A 20,363-nucleotide genomic window follows, 5' to 3' on the forward strand; every position below is an offset into this window, starting at 1 on the left:
TTCATGTGGTTCAAAAAATAGCGGGCCCATGTGGGAACTGGGTGAGAGGGCCTGAGTCACTGCTTGGGGTGCATGTGCCTTTGTGGACCCCGGCCCAGGGCAGCCCCTCCTCCAGAGCGGAGTTCACATCACCTGGAAGTATCTTGTTCTCCCAGTTAGTGGATGGGGGTGTCAGGGAGGAGTATGAGAAGTAGCAGAATGCACCCTGTGATTTCAGGGTTAAACACAAAATCTCCCTCTTTGAAAGCCAGCCTATTTCCTGTCTCGTTTCTTCCTCGTGAACATTTCCTCACGGCATTTCCCAGAGTCTAGCGTATGCATGCACACACTCAGAACGATTTCCTGAACGTCAGGCCCTGCTGCTCACAGTAAGTCTCAGAGCAAAACACAAGCAGAGCCTGAAAGATGAGGAACTGACGCCAGTAGGCTTTAGGATTCCTTGGAAGGACAGGTTGTAGCAACTGCCACTCCTCACGGACGGCTGTCCCTCGATGCCGCCTCACCTAGCTCCTAGGCCACGAGGCACGCAGAGGGCTTTCCCTCTGTGTCTTTAAGAGGCGGTAGTTTTCTAAAGGGAGTTCACTACAAAGAGGCTCAAGTTTCTTTTGCTTCCAGCAAAGAGTGCAGGAGGCCCTGGGGTGAAACACAGCCATAGAGACCCAACCTCGAGGCCAACTTAAGACCCCCAGCTGCTTCCAGGCTCGGGGCTGGCAGGTGCCGCACTGGTCGTGGACAGCACGGCGGCAAACCAATGCCATCCGGCCCGACAGTCGGCCACTTGTACCCTTCACAGCTAGAGCCCGGAGCTGGGGGGCAGGGAATGCAGGAGCATAACCCAGCCGGGCGGCAGGCCACAGGGCACTGTCCCATCTCAACAAGAGAAATGAGACGATGAGGGCGCGCCAGAGCAAAGAAAGCACCTTCGTTGCCCCCTTGGGAGCAGCTACGTTGAGACAGAACCTTCCGGGAGGCCGGATCATGAGGCTGGCTCTCCTGTGCAGTCAGTTGCTTGGCGAGGCCCGTATTCCGTTGCTGACGACGAGCAAGGCTGTGTTTCGCCTGCCACGTGGCCACAGCTGTAACCTCACATGGAGTCCCCCGAGCTTTCAGTCTTACGTTGGTCCTGCCAGCTGTCAATTTCCCATGAGGCTGCAGGAGGCTGAGGAACCCCAGGGACAGGGACTTTGACTCATAGGTCTGAGCAAAGGAAGTTTGCCAGGTGAGAGTGGACAGAGAGGAGGCCCACAGGGGCAAGACAGATGCGGACAGAGCCCATACGGACCAGAAGCTGGGATGCCCTGGGAGCTGAGACAGGGCCCTCAGGGGGGCCCTTTCATGTAGCTCTAGGGGACAGGCTCCCCAGCACCCCAGGATTCCCCACTGGGGACCTGCTAGCTTCCGAGAGGCTGGGGTCAAGTTGTGCCCAGTGGCAGAGCCCCCTGCCCAGAGTCCCTCTCAGCACAGAACCAGCAGCAGCAAAGACTGCGTCATGGAATCAGGGACCTTGGTCCACACTGAGAACCCCGGGCACTGGGGCTCCCTGGTCAGTAAGGGCCCAAGGCCCAGAAAACTGCCTGCAGAGTCACTGGAAGCAGGTGGGATGTTGGTTCCTATTTCGCGTTATATTGTTGGCTAACACTAAAAACTTACCCAGATAGTCACTGAGCTCAGCACGCTGGGTTTCTCAGCATGCTTGGAAAGAGCATGCTTTTCATATATTTAATTTTCTTAGCATTTACAGAAATCTGTTGACTATTCTACCATCACAAGAAATAAAGTGAGGGAGAAAGAAAGGGAGAACTCAAACCTTACCTTACCTATTTTTGTGCCCTGTTTACCTTTTATGTTGAGGCACGGTGATGCAAAAGAGCCCGGAGGAGGGGTTCGGGGTCCAGCCCCAGCGCCGGTGTAGATTCAAATAGCCTCCACCAAGCCCCTTCCCTTCTTTGGACCTCAGGGTTTTTTGCCTTTATAATAAGGAGGCTAAACTAGCTCCTCCCAAGGCCCCTTCTCTGCTACTCTGCGATCTCTCCCCACACGGCCACACTGGGCGGCGGGAGCAGGCAGGCAGGGTGGGCCCGACCAGGCTGTGGCTGGTGCCTGACCTGGGGCTGCCACAGAGAACCTGGTGAGGCAGAGGTGGGAGCAAGCCGTCTTGAAGGAGGGGTTTGCTGGCACCGACAGGCCAGCACGAAATGGGCACAGAGGAGTACCAGCCACAGCATTCTTAGGACCCCAAGTTCCACGCACTGGTGCTACAGATAAAGGTGTTCAAAAAAATAAAGAGAAAAAGAGAGCGTGCCTTTGCTTTCTGGCATGATCTGCTCCATCTGATTTGACTAGTTGACAACAAATGACTGAGGGAGACTCTGACTTTCCAGAATAGGAAGGACCGCATGTATGTCACAGCCAAGGCTGTCATGTATTTGAAAGCCCGTGTGGGCGGCCAGCCCGGGGCGCCCTAGGGCAGAAGTGTGTGTCCGGAAGGATAGACCGGGCATCGCAGTGGCCTCGTCTGCTGTCGTGATTCCCAGTGGTCTGGCACTTTCTCCCCATGCTGCCCGCGTGCCCCCTGCTCCTCTCCCATCACCTGGACCAGGACCTGCACTTGGTGCTTGTACCACGTGCAGCCACACTGCAGGTGTCGGGGATGCCCAGTGTGGCACATGACCCTACTTTGCAGCCAGCCACTGGGGACGTGGGCACATGATCATGGCCGTGTTTGCTCCTCCCAGGCCTCAGCGTGGGGAACGTGTTCTACGTCTTCTGTGACGATGGCATTGTCATCCTGCACCCCGTGGACTGTGAGATCCAGAGGCACCTTAGACCCACCGAGAAGATCTTCATGAGCTATGTAAGTGTCTGGGCCTGCAGGTGGGCCTTCCCCCAGGGCCGCCCCTTGACTTCGAGATTCCATTTGCTATACGGGGTGTGGTCCCACATGCGTTCCAAGGCTCCAGAAAGTCCACGGGAGGCTGAGTTGAAGGTCTCATTCCTTGATGAGGCCTTCCGTGCACAGAGCCCTCGGTGAGGCCCAAGGCTTATGGGTACGCTCTCTTCTCCCCAAGTTCCCAGAGGATGGCGACAGCAGTGTGAACAGCCAAACAGGTGCTGCCAGAGGGAGGTGCCAGGTGCACTGGGACACTGAGGGGCGAGGCCTCTCCAGACCCGGGGTGGACAAAGTCAGAGAAGGCTCCCGAGAAGGGGACCCCTGGGCTCAGTTGTGAAGAACAAGTAGGAGCTGGGCTGGGTTTCTGAAGGGAATGTCATGAACATGGCAAATGGTGGCATAAAATGTCCTGTCACATCTGGGGAACAAATCCTTGGTGTGACTGAGATTAGGATGACCGTAGGCTGGGGTCAAAGCTGAGGCGTTTTAATGGTAGATCTTAAAAGTTGTGGGGACGCCCGGAGGACTTGAGGTGAAGCAGGGCCTGGTGGGGCCGCTCTAGAACACGTGCGGGGCCCCAGTGAGCGTGATGACGAGCAGGACTGGGGGAGTGCAGGAGCAGAGGCTGTGTGAGCGTCCGGGTGCGAGAGGGTAGTGACTAGCCAAGCCGGGGCAGTGGCACTGGGAATAAGTGAGTAGACTGTAGTGGTATTCGCAGGGAAGATCAACAGGCACCACAAGGGTCATCCGGGCTCTTGCCAGAAGGAGCAGAGTGCCCTTCACTCGGGACGAGAGGCAGGTTAGGGGGATATAGTTCGTTTCTGTTGCTCTGTGAGGCATGTGCACATTGTCCGTCTGGTGCTGGGGATCCCAAAAGCAGAGCAGACAGGCTCATCATCGAGATCAGGTGGCCTATGATGTACTGAGTTTGAGATGCCCATGGGACACAGGCATAGAACCATCCAGAAGATGGGGACAGGGAGAAGAAAGGCAATGGTGAGCTGGAGAGACTTTGGCTTTCTGGCGGGCAAAAGAAGCAGCTTTAAGGAAGCCTGGAGACCATGGGTCACAGAACCCAAGGATAGCTAAGTTTACAAACGGAAGGGGTCCTCAGCCAGTCACTAGAGGAGGCGAGCTTCAAGGCTCTCAGTGGCCCCCGAGGAACCGGGGGAGAGAGCCTGAAACACAGGAATGCCCCGAGCATCAGAGGTGCTACCAAGTGTGAGGCCAAGTGCACAGCGGCCCTGCAACGTGGACAGAGACAGCAGAGATGACTGCCGGCGGCAGGTCCAGGGAAGCCTTTCTAGCCCTCCAGACGCAGCTGTCCACAGACGTCCCCCGGACGGTGCTTCCCCCCCCACCCCACCCCCGGGCTGTCTCCCTCCCGCTGGCTTCTCTCTGGGCCTTGTGTTGGTTTCCTTGGCTGCTTGACAGAATTACATTAACCCGAAAGAGTCACCCTCAGTCCCCGCTTGGCCTCTCCTTGAGACCTTGCAGCGGAGGAACTGGTGCTCGGCGACGGGCCTGGAGCCCATGACGGCAGCGGGCCACGCCCAGGGGGGCCTGCAGCCAGCTTGTCGCATTGCTGTGCTTGCTCCCAGTACGTCTCAGGCTGGTGCGTCTCTCCCATTTGTAGCTCGGGAACAGCTGTTTTCCAGGCTGTTTCATTTGAATTAATCATTTTTTAGATGTGCTACCCCTGGTGAATTTTCCTTCCACGTAATAGCCACGAAACCATCTAGAAAGAGTGGTCCTAGTTAATTTCTAGCAGTTAGATTTAAATAATTGCACCTTGTCACATGGGCCCTAATTTCTCATAGATTTGCAATAACCTAACCCGCAGCTCGAGGGAAATCTCAGAAATCCTAACCACGCCTCACATCTCCTAAACAGCTAGAACAAGAGACAGCAGGAGTGGCCCCACAGGCCTTTCAGGCAGCACAAGACCACGGTGAGCTCTAGAACAGTCCCGAACAACCGTGTTCTCCTCTAGAAAATGCCCCTTCACCTCCCAAGAGGGTTACCATGAAGCGAGCCTCTGGGTAAAGTGCTGAGCGAGTAGGAGGCTGGTGCCTCTTTCTCGAGCGTCTCTGCGGGATGAGGGGTCCACTCTGGGCGGTGGGAAGCAGCACGTGTAATAGGCAAGGGGCACAGGCTTCAGAACCAGGCACCCCTGGGGTCACATCCCACCTCTGTCACGCAGCAGGGCTGAGTGGCTTTAGACGAGTGACCTAACGCCTCCAAGCCTCTGTTTTCTCACGTCTGAATTGGGGTGTTGTGAGGATGGAACGTGATCCTAGGCAGTGGCCAGGGTAGAAGGTGACAGCTCTGCCCAAAGCTGTAACAGTCATTTAGGAAAGACCTGGAAAGTAGATGAACCTCAGGGACTGAGGAGTCATCCGCGTCTTCCTTGGTGACTCATTTGTGGCGGACTGTAGGGGAGAAGGGAGCAGCAAGAGTGGTGGTCATGCTTGGTCCCGGCTGGCCAGCGGCTGCTGAAGTGGGAGGGGCACGTAGGGAGGAGAGGAGAGCTCAGGGCTGGCTGAGTATGAGGGAGCTGTGGGAGAGCAAGCAGGCGCTGGAGGTGGTTGTGAGCTGAAGACACGGATCCGGGAGCCATCTGCTTCGGGGCACTGGCTGAAGCCAGGGCGGTAGACAAGACCACCAAGGGTGTGTGTGAGTGGTTTGAGCGGGGTACCAAAACAGAACCCTGGGGGTCAGTAGTTACAGGATGGGCAGACCAGGAGGGACCACAAGGAGACTGAGATGGAGTTGGGCCAGAGTCATGTTGAAACTCATGAGACTGTGTATCACGGAAGATAAGGGAGAAGACGGTCCCCCTTTTCATTCATTCAGCAAACATATTTGAGGCACCTATTCTGTGTCAGGCACTTTACTAGGTGCTAAGGAAATAGCAGTGAAGCAGACAGACAAAGAGCCCGCTGTCACAGAGCACTCCAGTGACCGAAGAGAGCCTAAACAGATGGACAAATCTGTGCACAAAGCCAGGTAGTGAATGAGAAATGCAACCAGGTACAGGGGTGAGGCATGCTGGCGGTGCTCGGCCAATGAACACCCAGGCCTGGGGCAGGAGGGAGGAAAAGCAAGCATGCCGCGTGCGTGGAGCACTGTGGGTAAGGGAGAAAAAAGCTGAAGTTGGGAGGAGTAGCAGGAGCCAGAGAGGACAGGGCCTTACAGACTTCCGGAAAGACTTGGGTCCTCTTCTGAGCAGGGAGCAATGTTAAGGGAGTGGAGGGTGTTGAGAAGAGGAGGGACGTGGGCAGACTTAGAGTGACGCCCGTGGATTCTGTGTTGAGAACAGGTTGGGGGGGTGTGGCTAGGGTGGAATCGTGGAGTACAGCCTGGATGCTATAGCAGTCACTCGGGCAACAGACAATGTGGCCTGAGCCCAGGGGATGGAGGTGGGAGCAGTGAGGCAAAGTCAAATTCTGAACGTAGTTTGAAGGCAAAGCCAAAACAATTTTTGATGCACTGGATAAGGGCTGAGGGGATGAGGAGAAAAAGAGGACTCAGATGGCCGCAAGGGTTTTGGCCTAAGGAAGTAAAACGGTGGAGCTACCGTTTTGTTAACGGAATGAGCAGGACTGGGAGGTAAAATTAGGAGTTGATTTGGACTCTCACGTTTAAGGTGTACAGCAAACAGCCAGGTAGAGTTAGGTGGTCGGCTGTGTAAGTCTGGAGTTCGAAGAAGAGGCCCTAACTAAAGATACAAATTTGGGAGTTGTAAGCACGGAGACGGTATTTGATGCCATAGGTTGGGATGAGATTAGCAAAGGGAGTGGATTTTGGAGAGGAAAGGTCGTTGAGTGACCCCTGTGCGTTGGGACTTACAGAGATCAGCAAACTGAGCAGGATCAAGCAACCGAGAAGGACCAGCCCCTGGGGTGGGGTAGCTGGGGGGTGAGGGAAGGAAGTAAGGAATAGTCTGCAGAGTCCGCTGATGCCCCAAGTTCAAATAAAAAGGTGGAGCAGGTTTAATTTAATAAGTGAGAAGTACGGAGTACTGAGCTTAGTGGGAATGCTGCCGGCTCTGGGGTGAGGAAGCAGAGATGGTAGGTCACTCTTCTGGAAGTCTGGCCATTGACAGATGTTTTCTATACGATGGGGATGCAGGGAGGGGAAGTCCCCACCCAAGAGGGCAAAGAAGGTGGGCCTGGCAGCTGCTGATAAAAAACACAAAGGGAGTTCCAGCCTCACAAGTGGGAGGAGGTGGAAGGTGAATGTTCAAAGCAGGTAATGTGGGAGGGCTGGTTTGCCATGTTTGTGGGTTCTAGAGAGGGAACCCACACACGACAGGGGGGCCAGGGGATTACAAAGATATATGGCAGCCTATCTCCTTTACAGGAAGAAATCTGTCCCCAAGGGGAAGGAAATGCCACCCAGCCGTGCCAGTGGGCCTCAGCAGTGAACGTCCGGAACCGGTACATCTACGTGGCCCAGCCAGCTCTGAACAGAGTCCTCGTGGTCGACGTGCAAGCCCAGAAAGTTCTAGAGGTACATGTCTCTAAGGGAGTGAGGGGGGCTTCCAGTTCCGGGGCACAGCCTGCCGCATTCCTCTTGGCTTTCTGTGCCCTGCCCAGATCCTCTGAGAGGCAGTCTGACTGGGGACCGGGAGTGGGGAGCGAAGATGATTCACGTGCAGCTACTCACCAGTACTGATGGCCTAGTATGTGCCCAGCATTGCTCTAGGGTCTTGGAAAACAGCCATGAATGAGCAGTCAAGTCCTAGATCTTATATTCTAGTCTGGGAGGCAGAGCGTAAGTCAGAATGTTCGAGAACTATAAATTCTAAGAGCTATCTACAGGTCAGATGTGACAGACGAACTGGAAGACTGTTTCAAATTGGCCGTTGCTCTGGAGGTGAACAGATTCTGAGATCTAAGTGCCAAGTGGGACTCCCATTCGGGAGCAGAGGGCGGGCTGGGGGCGGGGAGGGGCTGGAGGACAGTGAGAAGCAGGGAGAACGGGGAGTGGTGAAGGTGGAGGTAAAGCACAGTCCAAGCCCCCGGAGGGTTTTCATCCGGAGAGTGACCTCATCCGACTTAGATAATGAAACAGGCCCCGCTAAGAACCGATGGCAAAGCAGCGCGGAGTCGTGGCTAATGCAGTCATTTGGGCGCGAACTGCAGACAGCCGTGGAGGTGGCGAGAACCTTGATTCTTGATGGATTTGAAGTGTGGAAAGATTTTCTGCCAGGTTGAATGTAAGTTTTGAGAGAGGGCAATCAGGTTGTTGGGCTTTTCTTTACCTTGAGGAACCGTAGAATGCTGATGCCATTTACTGTGTGTGGTGGATTGAATGATGGCTTAGCTGTCCACTTCCTCATGCCCAGAACCTATGAATGTCACCTTCTTGGGCACAGGGGACTCTGCAGAGGTGATTAAGGTTAAGGATGTGTGAATGGACCGTTACCAGGTTGACCGGTGTGAGCCCTTCCTCGGTGTAAGCGCACGTTCCTGTATCAGAGCGAGGCGGCGAGAAATGGGAGTGTGTAGGGGCGGGAGGCACGGGGAGGACTGGAGCGCACCGGCGGCTCTGCTGGCTTTGAAGGTGGGGAAGGGGCCGCGAGCCAAGGAATGCAGCACTGGAGGCTGGCAAAGTCAAGGAGACACTGTCCTCTAGAGCTTCCAGAGGGCGCACTGCCCTGCAGCCATAAAATTGTGCACTTACAGCCTGAGAACTGTAAGAGAATTAAATCTGTGTGGTTTTAAGCCACTGAGTTTGTGGTAATAGGTTATCATAGCAATAGGAAACTAATGCACTTTAGAGAGACTTTGGGCAAGGCAGGGCGTGCAGGCCATGGAGCAGGAGGACAGGAAAATGAGGAATTGGGGTTTAGACCTGCCAAGTGTAAACGGTTGTTTTAAATGTTAGTTGGGGCGCCTCGGTGACTTTGTCAGTTGAGCGTCTGACTCTTGATTTCAGCTCCGGTCGTGATCTCAGGGCTGTGGGCTCAAGCCCCGCGGCACTCTGCGCTCAGCAGGGAGTCTGCTGCTCCCTTTCCCTCTGCCCCTCCTCCCCGCCCAGACTCTTGCTCTTTCTGAAGTCAGTCTTTAAAAAAAATAAAAATGTAAGTAGAGATGTCAAATAAGCAATTGGATGAACAGGTCTGGAGCCCTACACGAGATCTAGGCCAGAGAGATCAGTGTGGGTACCACCACCACACCACGTGTTGAACCCAGAGAAGCGGATGAAATCAGTGACGGTAGTACAGAGAAGAGGTCAAGGTTGGAGCCCTGAGGCTCTCTAACACTGAAAGATCAGGAAGGAGAGAAGAAGCCAACAAGGAGACCAAGCAGGAGGAGCCTGAAAGGTAGGAAGAAAATTGGGCTGGGGTGGCGGGCAGGGGTTGAGGATTCCAGAAACACCCCAAAAAAAGTGTTTTAAGGAAGACTTTGTGGTCAGTGGAGTCCGATATAGCTGAGCATTTGCGTGTCACAAAGACAAAGAATCGACCGTTGGATTTGGTATGCCACGGGTCACCCTGGCAGGAGCAGATAGAATGATCACGGAATACACGCTGGAGATCGTAGAGATGGTGAATACAGACACGCATTTGGGGGGTTGCTGTAAATAGGAGTAAAAGGAGTCAGATGAGGCAATGGGTAGAAGAGCGCACTGAAGCAGCAGCTTTAGAACAGGTGACTTCACAGCATTTGTATGTATGTACGCACCTAATGCTTAAAAAACAAAACCACCCTCCCACCCATCTTCCCTTTCTCCTGCGTCTCTGTAGCAGGCAGGAGTCCGTGGGATCCAGGGCAGAGACGGAGAGACACTAGCTTTGGGTAAAAGCGCAGGCTTTCATAGGACGGAAGGAAATGGAAAATACTCAGGTACACAGAGGGGACAGTTACAACCGGTGGCAGGTGGATGAACAGCTCTTGTGGTTGCTTTTATTCTCTCAGTGAAATAAATAAGAAGGAAAATTGTCACCCAGCCTGGAGGTCTGAGGAGAGAGGTGAAGGGTATTTGAGATTGAACTGACCAGGGCACTGTGCTAGGACTGCTGCGTGAAAGTAAAGGCCCGCTGAGGGCTTGTGGATGTGAAGATAAAGTGAGGCCAGGGAGCAGGGGTGTGGTTTTTCCTTCCCAGCACTGCCCCGGTGCACGCTCATTGTAGGGGAAATGTGGGTGGAACCAGGGTTGTGGTTTCTCCAGGCTAGTTGGACAGAATGATTTTTCTGGCCAGTGAATATACTCTGAGTAATTTCACTCCCTTGAAATTCACTGAAGCTTGCTTTAGGACCCAGCTTAGAATCCACGTGGATAAAAATGATCCACTTGCACTTTAAAAGAACGTGTGTTCTAATGGTAGGCACAATGTTCTGTATACATGTCAATTACATCGTTTGTTCATCGCATTGTTCAGATCTTCTATCAGCTGCTGAGAGGTGTGTGGAAGTTTCACATTGTAGATTTATCTAAATTCTATGCATTTTTGCTTTAAAACTGTAGTAACTAACTTCCTCGGGCAAAGAATTCTTCATTCTTACAAATTATCTCTATTTCTGGCTATACTTCTTGCCTGAAAGTCTGTTTTTGTCTAATACTAGTACAGACAGATCAGATTTCTTGTGATTAGTGTTAGCTGTATTTTTTCTGTCCTTTCAACCTTTCTATGTCCATATATTTAAGGTGATCTTTATTAAAGGCTAAAATCCAAACACGTAGCTTTATAAATCTTGGTTTTTACTCGGATCATTTGATCCATTTATATTTAATGCGGTTAATTATATAGTCAAATCTACCATCTTACTGGTTTATTTAACCTACCTGTTCTGCTTTTTCCTCCTTTTTACTTTCGTTTGGGTTAGTGAACTACTATTATACTGTTGTTGTTAGGACTACCACAGAGATTATAACATGCACTTGCCTCAGTACAGTCACATGTGATTTATGACTGCACTTCTCCAATAATGACAGAACCTTGTAACAGTAACTCCTGCCTTTTGCATGATTGTGGAAATAAACTGTAACTCTGAATAAATGATCCCCACAAGACCTGACTTACTATTGTTTTGTACTCACATACTTACTTTTCTCACTGCTCCTAATTCCTTCCTGAAGGACACAGTCTTGTCTGGGAGCATTTTGATTGTGATGAAGGACTTCTTTAAATTTGTGCAGATCTGCTGGTAACACACTCTCAGTTTTGTTTCTTAGAAAAGAACTTTATTTGCCCATTATTATTTTTAAAGAAAGATTATTTTCACTGGATATAGAATTTTACCTTGGCAATTATAGTTGCTCAGCATTTTAAGATGCTATTCCATTGTCTTCCATTGTCTTAATGGTCACGTATATTTTTTTCTGACTACTTTTCAGATATTCTCTTTGATCTTAGTAATTTCACTTTGATGCGCCCAGGGATGATGTTCTTTGTATGTATTCCAATTTGGAAGTTTTAGTTGTTGTTGAATGTGTAGACTGATATCTTTCACCAGACTGGAATGGTCTCTTACCTCTTCTTCGGAAACTGTTAAAAAAAAAAAAAAATTTCCACTGTGTCCCACATGTCTCTTTCACTCTTTCATTTTTAGTATGTTCTATCAACTTATCTTTCAGTTCACTAGTCCTGTCTTCTGCTGTGCCTAATATGGATTTAACAGAACCAATTCATTGGGTACTCAATTTCAGGTATTGCATTTATTTCTAATTTTACTTCTGTTTATAAATTTGTAATTATTTTTTAGTAGTCTTTAGGCACATAGTCTGTATCCTGTAATGCCTAGTAATTTTTTAAATCCCCATCATTCTGTATAAAAAAATGATAGATTTGAGAGGGCTCTCATCTGCCAAAGAGGCTTTACCCTTTCCTCCGCTAGGCAGAAAGAGTAGAGAACGAACCCCTTTAATCAAGTACTAAGTTGAATCAAGGCTGTTAAGGCGTACTCTTCTAGGTCTAGGAATGAATCAGAGGCAGTTAGCCCTGCGGGGTTTTTAGCTGAGAGTCTGGTATGTTCTTCAGTAGCTTCTCCCTCCGTATCTTTGCTCCTCGGCATATTGAGACCGTGGAACACTGTTGTGAATTTAAGAGATTATTGGTTTAGCTCATCAGCCTCCTCACTCCACCACACCTCAGAATGAGAATATGAATTATGATAGGAGAGAGAAGACTACAGTCTGAACACTAGGGAATTTTGGCTGTGGAGAGGGCAAACAAATGGGGCATGAGTAATCAAGGTTTTTAAAAGAGACGTCAGTTGTGAGCATTATTGCTGATGGGTTACAAAGCTCTGGGTAAAGGAAGACCATGCCAGATCCCAAAGGCTTTGGGAAGCAACCGGGAAGCTGGCAGGTTCTGGGGACAAGGAGGAGTAGCTGGAGGCAGAAACACAGGACCCGGGGTATATGAATGTAGGAAGAGGCTTCAGGGGCTCGTAATGAGAGCAAGAAAGTGAAGGGGACTTCAAAAATGGTAATGAATGTCAAGGAAATACATGGAAGCAGCGAGGGGCAAAATCAAGAGTTCAGCTTTGTATTTGTTGAGGTCATCGACAGAGGAATGAGCTCTAAAGTCATCAGAGTACAACGGGTTATCTGCAGCCTTGGAACTGGATGAACCCACCCACAGAAAGGATTTAGCCAGAAGGAGGTCAAAGATGAAGACCTGAGACATGCCAGCATTTACAAGTCAGCATGAGGAAGAGAAGCTAGGGAGAGGGGAGGCTGAGGGAATAAAATGTTTCTGGAAGCGAATCATTAATCATGGGGAATCATGCTGAAAATGTCAAGAGGAGGACACCAAGTGATCTCGGAATGTGACATAAGAGGTCAGTAGAGTGATGAAGACAGACACTTGGTGGGAATGTTAAAGAAGCAGGTTCGGGAACTCCACAGACAGTTGTGAGAAGTTTGACCAATGAGGGTAGAGATGAGCTCACCCCCCCACCCCCCGAGGAAGGCTGACATCATTAGTGAAAGAGAAGGCCTAGGATGACGGCCAGTGACAAGAAGGGCAGGGATCAGAGTGTAGTGGTATGCGCCTAACGGAAGAGTTTTGGACTTTACAAAGCTATATTATCAAACAGAGAAGTAGAAAACCGTCTCCAGTGGAGAGGGCCACAGGGAGGCTCTGTGCTAGAGGGAGAGTGCAGTTTCAGTTATAGCAATTAAAAAAGAAAAAGTCTGCCTGATGCTACAGTGTGGGTCCCAGAGACTGCAGTGGAAGGATGTAGAGAGAAGGTGTACCAAGCTAAGAGACCAGTGATAAGGGAAGATCTCAGTCCGTCTCAGATGGCACAGGAGGAAGGACCAACTCACCAGAATCTCAGCCACAGAAGCTCCTGGGGAAGGACCCTGAGGGTTCTAGAGGCCCCAAAAGACTTCCGGGAGCAGGGACCAGAGTGTCTCACAGCTGATTCTTGAGTGGAAAATGTCCAGCCTCTGGGTTTGGGCTTCTGCCAAGATGGTCTGGGTCCCCTGTAAGTAAACCATGCAAGAGGTTTTTAAAAGGGATTCAATTACTGGCAAGAGTTTTCCACCTCTGAAGAAAACCCAGAAGGGAGGCTTAGGCCCCGGCTTCCCAAGCAGGCTCACTGCCAAGGCTGCGAGGTTGGCTTTCCACTCACCTAGGCATGATGGCCACGTACACAAAGCCCAGCAGTGACCACTGTGTCAGCTTATAATGATGATGACCCACTTGTATGTTTTTTTTTTTTCAAGTCCATAGGTGTGGACCCCCTGCCAGCTAAGCTGTCCTATGACAAGTCTCACGACCAAGTGTGGGTCCTGAGCTGGGGGGACGTGCACAAGTCCCAACCGAGCCTCCAGGTATGTTGAACACACGGAGACCAACACCCACCCCACAGGAACAAAGGACACTGTTCCTATTAAATGTCTCTTGCTTCCCTAGGTAGCTAATCATATTTAACCAAAATCTATCCATCAAGACTTCAGGAGGGATTAGAAAACAGCCTTGGGCCACAGCCCCTCCCAGACCATTACTGAGGTATCTTCAGCCAGGGTCACCTCTAAGGACAATAATCCTGATGACCTATCAGACCCTGGTGTCAGGACAACCAGAATGTGGCCCCCAGGCCCCACCTCTCCCAAGCCCGGGCTTGCTTCTCCTCGGGCTGGGCAGGCTCGAGAACAGTGGCCAAGCACGTGCTAGATGGGGGCCCAGGAAGGAAGGAAGAGCAGCAGCAGTTCTGTCCGTAGACGGAAGCACATGTATTGGGTACTTACTGTACTTTAGGGCACAGAACAGTTTAGTAATGTGTCCATGGTCCAAGCCGGGCAGGGTGGCTCTACTGCCTCTTGGAAACAGTTGGGGCTTCACGCTCTGTGGAATTCCCCCATCCCAGCCAGAGGAGGTCACCACCACCCCTGTGCTGAGTGGGCCTGCCTCTGCCCTTCTCATCAGGGATGCATTCAAGGATTAAGCCCTAAGAAAAGCGATTTGAATGCCTGAATTCTCCCAGAGATCTGCATAGAACCATTCTAGATGCACAGGAGAGAAAATTCGTTTCCTACACTAGACGCTTCAGGATATTAGGGTTTTACTCTCTCTCAGAACCCCAGCTGAGAGGAACTGCAGGTGGAGCCCAGTTCACCCTGTTCTCAAGACGGGGAAGAGGGAAGGGACGTCCGGGTCTACAGAAGCTTCCTCTGGGGGACTGACCGCCTGCCTCTGCACTGCGGGGCCACGGGGAAGACACCGCTTCACCTCCTATAAACGGAGACTGTTGTCATTTGATGGATGCCATCACCCTGGGCTTGAGCAAGCTGACAAAAAATCCCCATTAGAGGGTCTAGGAGCCTGGATAAAGGTCATTCAGAGCAGAGCATGAGCCCAGGGAAATCATAACTTGTATTGGTCCCGCCGGCAACTCCAGGGAAGCCTCTAAAGTAATTCAAGGGGAGGGGCCGCCAAAAAATTTTTTTTCTGAAACCAAAAATGATTTCCTAATTCAACACAGCGGCTGAGTTGAAAAACGCATGGTTTCCTAAGTTATCTGTGAAAGAAAAACATCAGATGGGCACTGGCTTTCTCACCGGCCACAGGAGTGGGACACCACGGAATCTACAGGACTGAAATCCAAGAGGCCTCCTCCCAGCCCAGACGTCCTCCACCTGGCAGGACCAAAGAATTCCGAGGCTGCATCACTCACGGCCCCCTCTGAGGAACAGATGTAAGGAAAGATCCCCAACACGAGAGGAACCCAATCAGAGACATCAAGGTGAAGCAAGAGAAAGAGGAGACAGTTGCAAACAGTGAACCTAGAGCGGAAGAAAGACGGATGAGGACAGACTCCCTGGAAATGGTATTCATGCTAACTAAGGATGCTAACTAAGGATGTCTGAAGGAGAAATCCTGATACCAGCCTGTAACCGAAGATAAATTACTTCAGTAAAAATAAGCATAGGGAGTGGAGGAAAGAGGGGGGAGTAAAAATAATTTGAAATACCTTACTGGGATAAGAGGAGGTTTGGAGAATGCTGTTGGAAAGCAGCAGCTGGGAAGCGGCGGTCTCGTCATTCCACATATGACAAACTGGTTTCTCTCGAGAGCCGAGATGATCTGACGGGGTTAGGAAGGAAGGGAACTGACACTTGTTGATGAGAAATACACAGGCCGCAAAGAGAGAAAAGGCTGGATTTAAAGGGGGCGGGCATAGTGAGGACAGGCGAACAAGAATGTATCCATAGTGCCACTCCTATCAGGAAGGGAGGGTTTAAGGTCGAAAGCACTAAAAGCAGCAAATAGAGAGACACCATGTGATGAACGGCCAAGAGAGATCAAGCACCATTAACAGCTAAATGCTTCAAACAAGAGTGATTTAAAATAAAGACTTGATTAAAAATGCACTTACATTGCACAAAGAAGACAAAAGAAGGACGTGGGAAAACTGAATGACACGACTTGGTTTAATATAAACCTTGCATCAGCAAAACCGTTTTTTCACAGGTCCATATCCACCCAAGTGTATCAGTGACCACAAAGGAAACAAATCCTATCAACAGAGACGTGAGAGGCAACAGTATCTGATCATTAGAAATAATTAAAATAAACATGCCCTCATAAGAAAACACTCCTTTATAACGATGGATCAAAAAGGAAATGACAAGGGAAATTACGAACTGTCTCAAAAGCAATGATAAAGCCATTCTTCCACAACAAGATCGAGGGGAGACCGAGAAGGCTGGGCCCACGGAGTCTCTGTGTCTTGAAAGCCCGCAGAAGAGGTCCTTGTGGTCAGAAACGAGCACAAGACCAGAGTGGTCAGAAGCAATAAGAAGACTGAAATTCATCAAAACAAAGGTAGACAAAATGAGCAAGGAGGAAAAGAACATTAGTGCAAATACAGGAGGATAAAAATTATTGGAAAGTAATGCAGTGCAACTCTGGGGCAGCAAATTTGAAAACCTAGAAGAAGTGAATGATTGCTTGTAAACTGTAGGGGAAAAAAACAAACTGACCTGGGGTGCCCGGCTGGCTCTATCAGAACGTGTGACTCTTGATCTCGGGGCGGTGAGTCTGAGCCCCACGTTGGGTATAAAGTCAACTTAGAAGCCTGAAATAGAACAATTATTATAGGGTGTTTTTTTTTTTAATATTAAAGAGCTACCACAGAAAAGTGTACAGCTGAATTTTATCAAACCTTCAACTATAATTTTAATATTATTTGATCTATCTCGGACCACAGGGAGGAAAATGCACAGCTTGTTTTAAATAGCCACCACCATTTTAATTATAAAAGCTGACTGAAACTTGTATAAAGCTATAGACTGAGCTCACTTATGAATACAGAAGCAAAAGTCTCAACACAGTATGAAAAACAGAATCCAGCCACGCACCTAAATCCAGAGAAGCCCCAGGATACAGTGATGGTTCGCTGTCAGGAAATCAGTCCACATGTCTTAACACAAAGGAACACAGAAGGAAAAAAACCTAGTATTTTCCATAAATGCTGAAAAGGCACTTAATACAGCAGACATTCTAAATACCTAAAAACATGCATAGACAGATAATTTCTTAATACTGTTTCCCAAAAACCAAGAGCAAATTTTGCCTAAATGGCCCAACACAAAAAGCATGCTGGTGACACTCAGGAATTAAACCATGGTGTCCCCATCCCAAGCGCGGAGTCTAGGAACCTCGCTTTGGCAAGTGCACAGAATGAATAAAGCTGCCTCCATCACTACGGGCTCGGGGGAAAGAAACCGCGACTTGCACACCCTCCTGGAAACGTCACGGGCAAGGCCCGTGTGCCACACAACCTGGAAATGAGAACTGAAAACCTCAGAGCAGCGCTTCCGGGTCCAGCAACTTGACTTCTCCGAACCCACCCGAAGGCCGTGGTACGGGTACGGACGACAGCTTAGCTACAGCACTCTGTGTTTCTGCATTGTTTACATACGCCAAGCCCCAAAATAATGTCCTGGCGTTTCTCAGCATCCAGCGCTGAGGACCTGCCTAGACACGGCCGTTCCCTCAGCAGCCGGTTTTGGAAACTTCGACATCTTGAGTCCTCCATATCACTGCCTTGCCTGCCAGTCCCAGGCCCCCCTAGGCCTCCCTTCTCAGCTGGTTCTGTCTACCCGCCGAGAGGGATGCTCGGCCTTCGGGACCCCGCTCTGACTACCCAGTGACAGTTCCCGGTATCTCACCACCACTGTCAGGCTCCTGAACCAAGCCCATAGAGCCAACAAAACCGAGGGGTTCAACAGTTCGGGGCACGAATGTGGCCAGGCACGCTGCAGGACGCAAGGCCAAGAAGGAACTCAAGACGCGTCGGAGAAATGAGGCGGGCAGCGCACGTCAGCTCAGCGGGCCGCGCTAGTGCGTTTTGACGAAGTCACCTCTGAACGCAGGGTGTCGGCGTGGTGAGGCGTGAGTGACGCTGACCGCCGACAGCCTGTCATTTCCCATCTCTATTAGAAGCTAAAATGACAGGCCTGGTACCAAGCGGTGATTGTATGGCTTCTTGGAATTCCTGGGCATTTTCCCTCCGACACTCCCAAGATCCAGTTCCCTCAGACTATTTCCTTAATGCCCAGCTCTAAGAGTTGTTTTTCCCCACGCGCTTGCCATGGAGGTGTCATTTGGCCATTAAAAAAAAAAAAAAAAAAAAAACACTGCAAAATAACCTAATGCCATGTTACAACTTTGGAGCTGCCCAAGGCTAAAAATAAAAATCGCCGGCCTCATCATCCCAATCCTGCGTGGCCCCCTCAAGGGAACCACAATCCAGAAAAGACTCAAACCTCAGCCCTGCCTGAGGAGGCAGGCCAGGTGGTGGTCGTTTTCCCAGAAAAGTAAGAGCCAGAAGGCAGGCCTATTCTTCAAAGGAAAAGCATCCAGAACTCCAAGCCTTGTGAGTCACGAAGCCCCAAGAGACGCTGCCCTCAGCCTCAGGCTGCACGAGTCTGGACCCTTTCTGCAGATACAGCCACAATATCCAGATCAGGACAAGTGTCTCCGCCCTGGGTTCAGGCTCTAGCCCCTGCTCTCCTGCTCAGGGGGTCGGGGCTTGACCTTGTGGCTCTTCCCCCAAAATGGCCCCCCAGCTGGCCAAGCCCCTCCTCTGGCTGCAGGTCGGCCACCTTGCAGGGCACTGGCGCCATGGGGGGCTGATCACGTGCAGAAGGCAGGGGACGAGGGCTGGCTGGCACATGGCTCTGGCCTGACCATGCCCACGGCTAGGGTCGCTGTGGCACAGATGCTCAGCCTGACCACAGGGGGCTTCCTGGCAAGACCTCCAAACACTCTTCCATCCCACCCACTCTCTGACGTCACTTGGCTCTCTCCTGCATCACCGGCATGCTGTTCCCTGACACAGACCCACCAGGGGCTTTACGCCCCAGACAATGGCTGCAGCCGCCTCCCGCCGACTCCACAGGGGATCACCTGCTCCCTCCAGGGACACTGAGACAGCTCTGCCGGTCACTCCCAAATTGTACATAACCTGGTGCCTGATTCTTGATTTCTTATAGTAAGTCCTTTCTGCAACTGCACCCCGACCCCAGCATTCTAATTGCAAGGCATCTAAATGGCCTAAGCAACATCTTTGAAAGGCATTTCTACGGGATTCCTGCTTTCTCCAATAAATCACGGAGTCACGATTCCCAGAGAACACCTCCGTGAGCAGCATAGGACAGAGATTCCCCACAAACAGGCCCAGGCACCTGGCATCAAAGGAAAACAGGGAACCAGTAAATCTTTCCACCATTTAACGTTTTCCTGATTTAAAAGCCCTCTCCCTCTTTTCCCAGGGTGACCTAGCCACTGAGAAGGGGGGATTTTCATTTGTGGGGGAGGTGGTCTCTGAGCAGAGTGATCATTCTGTTCGGAGAACCTCTCTGGGAAGCTGTGCCTTCGGGGGGCTGACAATGTCCCATAGGGTTAGGGTCAGGCCTGCCTGAGCAGAAGGGCATGATTCGGGCATTCGCATCTGTCCCACCATTTCCTCTCCCCAGGAGGAGGAGTCCCTGCCTCTGACATTCCCAAGTAGCTCCCACTCTGCTCCTGCCCAACCCCCCAAACAGCCTGTCTGCCGAGGGTCCCTAGCAGCACATGCAGATGTTTCCAGATTGCCCAGCCCTCCTTGGGTGGGCCCTCACCAGGCCTCCTGCTCTGTATTGTAGGTGATCACAGAAGCCAGCACTGGCCAGGGCCAGCACCTTCTCCGCACACCCTTTGCAGGAGTGGACGATTTCTTCATACCCCCGACAAACCTCATCATCAACCACATCAGGTGAGACGGGACCACGATGCCCTGAAGTGCCCGTAACCCAGCTGAGCCCTGCCTGGGCTGCATTTGCCGGCCGCGAGCCCTGCTCCTTCTGTCTCTCCCACTCAGGCTGAGCCGGCCTTGGGCTCCCTCATGAGGGGACAGAGAAAGGGACCCATCCCAAGTCCTTAACGGTCATAGTTAAGGAAGGCACCCAGCTCCTACCACCCTCAGAGGCCCATTGAGAACAGGAAGTCTTATCCTCAAGGTGAGAACAATAGAGGACAGGACTCAAGAGGGTTAATGGAGCACACTCTACTTACGAGTCAGAGTGGTCCTGACGCCTTCTTACAGATGAGGGGACAGAGGCTCAGGGAAGCTAAGACCCTGTCAAGTTCACACAACCAGGAGCCCCCCGAGCAACCAGGCAGAGGGCCAGCTGGGAAACGAGCCCTCCCAGGTGTCTGGTCTGTCACCACCCGGAAGAACAGCCTGGCCCCTCCCCCTGCCCGTTCCCATCAGAGAACCCCCACCCTGACTGTGAAGTCGGCGTGGCAGAGGACTAATCCTGCCCTCCTATCAAGGCAGCGAGACCCAGAGTCTTAGGGGCACTATTCTCGCCTTTCTTTTGCCTGACATCAAACACCTTTCTCCAAGAAGAAATGCCTCATTTTTGTACACTGAAACTGGACTTGTAAAACTAGGCCCACCCATTTATCCAAGCCCAAGGAAGAAAACACCCCTCCCTGTAGACAGCACCTGGGAAGAGC

The 20,363-nt window shown here is 51.2% G+C and overlaps 1 protein-coding gene across 3 annotated transcripts in view; it reads left to right on the forward strand.

Annotated features, from left to right (window-relative positions):
* The window catches only part of FSTL4 (follistatin like 4), a 531,228-nt gene that overhangs the window by 507,080 nt on the left and 3,785 nt on the right, over positions 1-20,363 (forward strand). For all 3 annotated transcript variants that reach the window (XM_087862279.1, XM_087862278.1, XM_087862280.1), the window contains 4 exons: positions 2,736-2,854; positions 7,256-7,405; positions 13,580-13,687; positions 19,508-19,617. In XM_087862279.1, the coding sequence (XP_087718405.1) occupies positions 2,736-2,854; positions 7,256-7,405; positions 13,580-13,687; positions 19,508-19,617 (487 nt within the window). The remainder of the gene's footprint in view (positions 1-2,735; positions 2,855-7,255; positions 7,406-13,579; positions 13,688-19,507; positions 19,618-20,363) is intronic.

Source organism: Ursus americanus, chromosome 5 (assembly GCF_024610735.1).
Source record: "Ursus americanus isolate L20-20 chromosome 5, mUrsAme1.1.p, whole genome shotgun sequence".
NCBI classification, from domain to species: Eukaryota; Metazoa; Chordata; class Mammalia; order Carnivora; family Ursidae; genus Ursus; species Ursus americanus.